This window comes from Zingiber officinale, chromosome 5A (genome assembly GCF_018446385.1).
Source record: "Zingiber officinale cultivar Zhangliang chromosome 5A, Zo_v1.1, whole genome shotgun sequence".
Classification (NCBI taxonomy): Eukaryota; Viridiplantae; Streptophyta; class Magnoliopsida; order Zingiberales; family Zingiberaceae; genus Zingiber; species Zingiber officinale.
The window spans coordinates 148,597,253-148,606,366 of NC_055994.1; the positions used below are offsets into that span (position 1 = coordinate 148,597,253).

General features: G+C 50.4%; 2 protein-coding genes across 2 annotated transcripts; both read right to left on the bottom strand.

The window, feature by feature from the left end:
- Window positions 1-953: 953 nt before the first annotated feature.
- On the bottom strand, window positions 954-1,349 carry LOC121980162. Its single transcript, XM_042532125.1, has one exon. It carries the CDS (start codon window positions 1,347-1,349, stop codon window positions 954-956), a length of 396 nt encoding a protein of 131 aa, XP_042388059.1.
- A 539-nt stretch (window positions 1,350-1,888) lies between these two features.
- LOC121980163 lies at window positions 1,889-3,508 on the bottom strand. Its single transcript, XM_042532126.1, has 3 exons — window positions 3,185-3,508; window positions 2,786-3,076; window positions 1,889-2,686 (listed from the first exon to the last, which is right to left on the bottom strand). The coding sequence occupies exons 1-3, from the start codon at window positions 3,506-3,508 to the stop codon at window positions 1,889-1,891; spliced, it is 1,413 nt and encodes a 470-aa protein (XP_042388060.1).
- Window positions 3,509-9,114: the final 5,606 nt, after the last annotated feature.

Sequence of the window (9,114 nt, forward strand, 5' to 3'; positions counted from 1 at the left end):
ATCATGTGGTGTGCCAAAGCTACCGAGCGGATGAGGTTGAAGGCTGCCGAGATCGAGGTGGCGACAACTAAGGAGATGGCTGATCTGGGCATCGCTTCGGTCGGTTCGCATGAGGGCGAAAGCGAAGAAGCCCCGCCCGCAGTTGGAGAGTTGGCCGTTCGGCTCCCTGCAACCGAAACGGTCGGCGACGCCATCTCGTCTGCTGGACATCCTGCGTCAGAGGATGCGGGGCACTCGGCCGAGGACTCCCCCTTGGTGATACGCAAACGGCGCCGGACGGACCTTCACACCCACGCAGTTACATCTGTGGAACCGGAGACAGAGCAGGCCGGGCTGACCGCTGCCCCTTCTGCAGCGGTCAGCCCGACCCCCGCTTTAGTCGAGGCCATATCTTTGGACCGAACTCTCTCCCAACTTGATCCGCCCGTGGCTCTTTTAGCCCACTTATATGTGTGCTTCTACACGGTTAATATAAAATTCTGATTATGTTAATGTTACTTCTTCGAATCCCATTCTTTCCGAGCGGCATTTGGCAATCTTCGGGCTGGGGGGTTTATAGTCGTCGGCCCGACTTTGGGATTTAACGTCGCCTCTCGACGATCTTCAAGCTGGGGTTTTTTTAGTCGCTGGTCCGACTCGGGGATTTAACGTCGCCACTCGACGGTCTTCAAGCCGGGGTTTTATAGTGGCCGGTTCGACTCGGGGATTTAACGTCGCTGCTCGACGGTCTTCAAGCCGGGGTTTTTATAGTCGCCGGTTCGACTCGGGGATTTAACGTCGCCGCTCGACGGTTTGGTGGAGAGGGTCGCTCGGTGGAAATCGGTACATCCTTGTATTTTGCAATTCCATTCCTGCAGCTAAAGGGTACAGGAGAACGAACACATGCTTAAATGATCACATTGGCGCACCTTTCACCCAGCTCGGTATGGCTGGAGAGGGTTCGCACTCCAAGGTCATTCCAGCTGTCGCCCTTCTTGATCCTCGAGATAGTAGGCGCATGATCGGAGCTTTTTAATGACCTTAAAGGGGCCGACCCATGGGGCCTGCAGCTTACTTACATTGCCGACCAACTTTACCTTCTTCCATACCAAGTCGCCGACCTGGAATGCTCTAGGGATTACCCGCTTGTTATAATTCTGCTTCATCCTTTGCCAATACGCCATCAGCCGAGCGGCTGCTTTGGCTCGCTTCTCATCAATCAAGTTCAGCTCCAGCTGTCTCCTTTCGGCGTTGTCCTCGTCGTAGCCCAATATCCGCTCGGACTCTACACCGACTTCGACTGGGACGACCGCCTCTCCTCCATACACCAAGTGAAACGGCGTAGCGGCCGTTCCCTCCTTTGGGGTCATGCGGATAGCCCATAGCACGCCCGACAATTCATCCACCCAGCTTCCTCCTATATGGTCAAGCCGAACGCGAAGAATCCGAAGGATCTCCCGATTGGTGACCTCGGCCTGCCCATTGCTTTAGGGGGTATGATACGGAAGTGAAGTGCTGCCGGATGTCATATCCTTCGCACCATGCTTGGAGCTCTTGACCGGCGAACTGCCGCCCATTTTCGGACACGAGCGTCGGGGAATGCCGAACCGACATATTATGTGTTGCCAGATGAACTTCTTGACCATCTGCTCGGTTATTGTTGCTAGCGGCTCGGCCTCGACCCATTTTGAAAAATAATCTACCGCTACCAGTAAGAACTTCCTCTGTCCGGTTGCCATGGGAAAAGACCCTACAATATCCATCCCCCTCTGGTCGAACGGGCAAGACACCGTAGACGCCTTCATCTTCTCCGTTGGCCGATGAGAGAAGCAGCGGTGTTTTTGACAGGAAAGGCAGTGGGCAACGGTTCGGGCGGCATCTTCTTGAAGGGTTGGCCAGAAGTACCCCGCTAGAGGATCTTACTTGCCAGCGAGCGGCCACCCAGGTGTCCCCCGCAAGATCCTTGATGCACTTCCTCCAATATATATTCCGCATCCTCTGAGCTAACGCATTTTAGCAGCGGTCGGGAGAAGGCCTTCTTGTAGAGCTGGTCCCCTTTGAGGGTGAATCGACTAGCTCTTCTTCTCAGTACCTGGGCCTCCTCCCGATCGGGAGGTGTAGTTCCAGAGCGTAAAAATTCCATTATGCACGTTCTCCAATCGCTCGGGAATGTGAGACCTTCCATTCTGTCGATGTGTGCCACCAGAGATACATGCTCGATCGGTTGCTGGATGACGATCAGCGATATTGAACTCGCGAGTTTAGCTAATTCGTCTGCCATATGATTCTCTGTCCGGGGAGCCTTCTGTATGACAACTTCCTCGAAGTTAGCTTTGAGCTTCTCGAAAGCGTCCGCATAGAGCTTGAGTCGCGTGTTGTTTATTTCGAAGGCTCCTGAAAGCTGCTGAGCCGCGAGCTGAGAGTCCGAGTAGAGGGCCACCCGACCGACCCCTACATGTCTAGCAGCCTGCAACCCGGCTATGAGGGCCTCATATTCAGCTTCATTATTTGTCGCTCGGTAATCCAGCCGGACGGCTAGATGCATCCGCTCTTCTTGAGGAGAAAGTAACAAGATACCGATTCCACTTCCGAGCCGGGTGGACGACCCATCCACAAATATTTTCCACAAAGCTGCTGGCTCGGGGTTCCGTACTTCAGTTATGAAATCTGCTAAGGACTGCGCCTTAATCGCTGCTCGAGGTTGGTACTGGATGTCGAATTCACTGAGCTCGGTCGTCCATTTGATAAGCCGTCCGAACGCCTCTGGGTTAAGGAGGACTCTCCCTAGAGGACTATTCGTCATAACGATTATCGTGTGTGCCAAGAAGTAAGGCCGGAGCCTCTGAGCAGCGAGAACTAATGTGAAAGCAAGCTTCTCGAGACCAGTGTAGCGGGATTCGACATCCTTCAAAATATGACTAAGAAAATACACTGGTTGTTCTCCGCCGTCCGATCGAACCAACGCCGAGCCAACAACATGCTCGGTCGATGATAAATAGAGGCGGAGCAGCTCGCTGATAATTGGCTTAGCTAATACAGGCAGGGAGTTCAGATAAACCTTCAAAGCTTCGAACGCTCGGTCACATTCTTCATCCCACTAGAATTTAGTAGCCCGGCGTAGAATCTTAAAGAAGGGCAAGGCTCGATCGGCCGTCCGGGAGATGAATCGTGATAATGTTATTATTCGACCGGTGAGACGCTGAACCTCCTTAAGATTTCTGGGTGGTGGCATATCCTGCAATGCCTTCACCTTGCTGGGATTCGCCTCAATACCATGCTCGGTGATGATGTAGCCCAGGAAGCGTCCACCTTTGGCCCCGAACAGACACTTCTGGGGGTTCAGCTTGACTCCGTACGTTCTCAGCATCTGGAAGGTTTCCTCTATATCAGCGCACAGATTGGTCGATCGAAGTGATTTAATGAGTATATCATCTAAGTATACCTCAAAGTTCTGTCCGATCTGCTTCCGGAACACCCTGTTCACGAGCCGCTGGTACGTCGCTTTAGCATTCTTTAGTCCGAACGGCATGACGTTGTAGCAGTAGGTGTCGTCCGCCGTAATGAAGCTGACTTTCTCTTGATCTTCTCGAGCGAGCGACACTTGATGATAACCCTGATAAGCATCCAGCATGCATATCAGTTCGCACCCGGCGGTCGAGTCCACCATTTGGTCGATCCGGGGCAGCGGGTAGAAATCTTCGGACATGCTTTGTTCAGGTCGCGGAAGTCGATGAAGACTCTCCATTTATTTCCGGACTTGGAGACTAGTACCACATTTGCGAGCTAGCTTGGGAACTGTACCTCACGTATATGGCCGGCCTCCAGTAGTTTCTCGACTTCCGCCTGTATGATGACATTCTGCTCGACACTATAGTCCGTTTCCTTTGCTTAACGGGATGAACGTCCGGCCGGACGTGTAGCTCGTGTTGCGCGACGCTTGGCGAGATTCCTGGCAGCTCGTGTGTTGACCATGCGAAGACGTCGTGGTTTTGTTGAAGACATCTGGTCAACTCCTCCTTCTGGCTTGCCTCCAGGTCGGAGGCTATGAATGTCGTGGCCTCCGATCAGGCGGGGTGGATCTGCACTTCCTCCTTCTCTTCATAAACAAAAGGGGGCGGTTTTTCAACGAATTTTGCTTTCCGAGCGGATTTTGCACTACCTCAAGGCGCGGTGCTTTCCGAGCGGATTTTGCTTCAGCTCGAACCATCTCCACATAGCAACGCCGGGCCGCCAGCTGATCTCCTCTAACTTCCTCCACTTGGTTCTCAACGGGGAACTTGATCTTCTAATGGAAAGTTGAGACTACAGCCCGGAACTCGTTGAGGGTCGGTCGGCCCAGAATGACGTTGTACGCCGAGGGAGCGTCCACAACGATGAAGTTAGCAGTCTGCGTCCTCCTGAGTGGTTCTTCGCCAAGCGAAATGACCAACTTTATCTGACCGACAGGTTGAACTTTGTTACCCGTGAATTCGGACAAGGGCGTGGTCATCGGTAGTAGCTCCGCCCTGTCGATTTGGAGTTGGTCGAACGCCTTCTTGAAGATGATGTTGACCGAACTCCCTGTGTCAATAAAGATGCGATGAATAGTGTAGTTCGCTATTACCGCTCGGATAATGAGGGCGTCATCGTGAGGCACTTCAACTCCCTCGAGGTCGCCAGGACCAAAGTTGATCGCCGACCCGTTCGCCTTCTCTTGGCTGCATCCCACAGCATGTATTTCCAGTCGTTGGGCATACGACTTGTGGGCTCGGTTGGAGTCACCACTTGTTGGTCCACCAGCGATGATATTGATTTCTCCCCGAGTAGTATTGCTTCTGTTTTCTTCCTCCCGAGCCGTCGGTCTAGCTCGCTCATGGGAGACTCGAGGATTAACCCTTGGCTGGTGACTTTGCTGCGGATGCTTATGTCGTTTGGGTGAACACCTAACTACTCGCTCGGCGTTCTGATGATGAGCTCGCCTGTCCAGTGAAGGCGATCAACGACGATAGTTGCTCGGCTCAGGTTGAGTGACCGGGGGGGGGGGGACTTCGGCAGTCCCGCGTGTTATGAGAGGCTGATTGATGGATTTTGCAGAACATGGGCGTCCATACCTTGCCTTTTTGTCGAGGCCGCTCGGCCGCAATGTGCTGAAAGGCGGGCGACCTGGAATCTTGAGGTGGTCTCATCCCTTCGGTGTGTGGTCCTCTCGGCGGTTGCTGGTTGGTGTGTGGTCTCCGTTCGGCTGGGGCTGGGGGCTCGCCTGACGCTTCCTTCTTTCGGGCCGCTTGCGCTTCCTCCACGTTAATGTACTCACTTGCTTTTTTCAACATGTGGTCGTAGTCGCGAGGTGACTTTCTGATGAGCGAGCGAAAGAAATCTCTGTCGACTAAGCCTTGTGTAAAGGCATGCATCATTGTCTCAGACGAGATCGCGGGGATGTCCATAGCTGCTTGGTTGAAGCGCTAGATGTAGGCTCGGAGAGTTTTTCTTGGCCCTTGTTTCATGGAAAAGAGGCTCACGCTAGTCTTCTAATAGCGCTGGCTGCTAGCAAAGTGATGGAGGAATGCCGTTCGAAAATCTCTGAAGCTTTTAATTGATCCTTCCAGCAACCTCCGGAACCAGCGTTGAGCCGAACCAGACAATGTAGTGAGGAAGACTCTGCAGTTGACTCCGTCGGTGTATTGATGAAGAGTAGCAGCATTATTGAACTTACCGAGATGGTCGTCCGGATCGGTAGCACCACTATACTCTCCGATCGATATTAGAGCGTAATGCTTTGGGAGAGGGTCTTGTAGGATTGCCTCAGAGAACTGGCGATTAACCCGCTCGGGGGATGACTCTGTACGCGACGCTTTACCCTTTCTAGCATCCAGCACGGACGCTTCATCGGACGATCCCTGGTTGGCTAGGGCTAGCTCCGACGGCGTCTGAAATAGATCCCGATGGAATGGAATAGGGGCGGCCGGCGCGTCCTTTGGTGTGCCGGTCTGCCCCTTGTTCTGAGCCCAGGTGGAATATTGTTCCGGTCGGTCTTCCATTGCCGCTTGGCCTCCAGAAACCGAGGCGGCTTGCTGTGCCATCCTCTCGATTTGGGCCTTCTGCTGTTGCTCGACCATCTTTGTGGCTCGTTCTTGGATGAGTGCATCGAGCTCCTCGGGAGAGAGCGTTACCATGAGTTGGCGTCCAACTTCTTCCATCTTCTCGGCGCGGATTCAGGTGTGTTCCCACAGACGGCACCAATTTGATCTTGTCCGTGCGCTGAGTCAATGAAAACTGGGGACGTGGCGCTCTCTACTGCCTTCGGGTGATCTTCGCGGTGACGTGGACCTCCAGTGAACCTGCAACAAAGCCGGATCGGGAAGGGGTTCCCGGCGACGACCCTCTGACGCTCAAGTCAGTCAACGACGAGATGAAATAGAGGCGAAGTAACAAGACTATGGCTACAGTAGATGAGAGAAGAAAACTCTACCTCCGTCGAAGTCCAGGGGTCTTTATATAGGACCCCGGAGAGGCATGTGCACGCTTCTCGAGGCGTGCACGCCCCTCAAAGCATACCTCAGAATGGTTGTGTCAGAAAAGTATGCATGACGCCATACCGCAACTGTCCGAGCATATATCTGCTATGGCAGCGGAAACTTCCCCCGTACGATCCTCGGTACGGCCCCACCGCCGACCTTGCTGTTTGTCGGTGGTAGGTATCTCGAGAATGATATCACTGACTTCCTCTTCTGTCCTCTTTTAAATCTTTTGTCTCTACTCGGGCCGGGCGGGCTGGTCGCTCAGCCATCCGAGCGCTAGGGTATACATGCACCCTGGGTCGGGCGGGAAGGCCGCTTGGTCACATACTAGGACGGGGTACAAGCTAGCTGTTCTACAATCTGGCCGAGCAGATTGGCCACTCGACCCAGCTGTTCCTTTATAAGAGCTTGTGAGCGTCGGAAGCTCGACTCGAAGCCGAGCTGTCTTCGTGCCGGTCGGCCAGGTGACCTCCTCCCCACTCAGCCGGAACTTTGACTCTTCCGTGTCGTTGACCCCTCCCTATGTGGACCCCCGATCCTTAAGACCGGATCAAGAGTGATGCGGTATTTGTAGAAAACTAAAGGATATATACTCCTATATCGGAGGTCAGATCACCTGGAGGTGAATATTCAAACTCTATTTTACTAGATGCTTGGATAGTAGGAGGTCCACTTCAGGCTATATTTTCATGTTGGATAGAAGAGCTATATCTGGGAAGAGCGTCAAACATATGCTAATAGTTACTTTTACTATAGAGGCAGAGTTGATAGCATACTTTGAGACATCCAATTATGGGATTTGGCTGCCAAACTTCATCACAACATTGCAGATTGTTGATGACATTGGAAGAGTTATATCTTGGAAGAGCATCAAGCGGATACTAATAACTACTTTTACTATGGAGGCAAAGTTGATAGCATGCTTTGAGGCATCCAATCATGGGATTTGACTGCAGAACTTTATCACAACATTGCAGATTGTTGATGGCATTGACAGACCACTTAGGATTAACTAGAATAAAAAAGCAGCAGAATTGTATGTCAAGAACAATTGTAGTTTGTCCAAGTCCAAGCACATCAACATCAAATTTTTGGTGGTTAAAGAAAGAGTTCAGAGTCGTTAGATTATGATAAAGCATGTTAGTATAAATTCAATGTTGGTAGATTCATTCACTAAGGGCTTGGCGCCTAAGGTGTTTTATGCACATATTGTGTTGGTGCAATTAACCTCCAAGATTTTAATGTTCAACAAATATGTTTAATGGAGCTTGATCAAGGGAAGCTTAGTCGCGGCTATGCAAGGGTGAGAAGTCAATCGAGTGACTGGTCCTAACTGCGGTTAGATAAGGGAAGTCCTAGTTGCGACTAGATAAGGAAAATATTGACAGATTATAGAAGCCAATTAGAAGGATTTGATAGATCTGGAGGACCCAATATCGAATCCCTGGTGGGCTGATCTAATGCTGAGTCTTGGTGAGTGAAGCCAAATGAAGAAAACGCTAGAGGGAGGTAACTCTTGGTTCTAGTGAGTGAAGTCAGATGGAGAAAATCCTAGGGTGAGGTAATCTTAGGTAACGGGAAGTCTTGGAGGAGTAAACTCTAAGCAAGGTTGATAGGATGGTTTCCGATTGACCGCGCGCGGTCGACCGAACTAGCGGATCTTGGTAAATCTAAGTTTAGTTTTACCATAATGTTTTGTATTACTATTATTGCTGTTGGCTAATGTAGTATTGCAGGAAAAGCCTTAGTGGATTAGGGATCAGACATTGAGTACTTAAAGTTCAAATAGGTCTAGAGGACATGTTTGGTAGGTATGTTGAGGTAAGTAACTGAAGAGGAGCAACAGTGAGGTAGTGCTCCGAAAAGGAACAAACCCTAGGTTGCTGATCCAATTAATGAAACTAGAAGGTTTCTAAGTTGAGATCAAGATAGGTCTTACTGTCTTTTACTTCATGTATTATTACTGTACTAATTTTGTATTGCAGGGGTATTTTATACTACTGTATAACCTAACTTTGTTTTGTAGAATACAGGTGGATCGATCCACCGAACAGGAGGATCGGTCGACCGAACCAAACTGACATGACATAAAGTAATATAGCAAAACACTTTTGGTATGCAAGGGGATCGATCGACTGAACCCAATGATCGGTCGACTGAACATTAATTAGCATTGATGATGAAGCCTATTTGGATCCTAGCAAAGAAGGTAATTTGAGGGATCGGTCAACCGAACCAGGTGATCAATTGACTGAACCTTTAATGACATTAATTATGAGAAGATCAGATTTTGCCACCAAAGGAAAGCACAATATTCAGTCGACCGATAGAGGGTTTGGCCGACCGAATGGATCAGTCAACCGAACTAGGCTTATAAAAGGGGAGCTCGAGATTTGAGCCAAGGTAACTCTGTAATCGAATTCCAATTCACTCTGTTTTAAAACTCTCGTTTGTACTGCTCTGCTACTCATCTTCAAGCAAGCTACTACTCCAATGAAGTGTCGACGATCTTCATTATTATTCTTGTTAGTATATTTTATTTAAGCTTGCATTGTGTTTAATTGAAAGAAGATAGTAGTTTGTTACTATCTTCTACTTGCATTTGTATGCATTTCCCCTTTCTGAAGATTTCATAAAG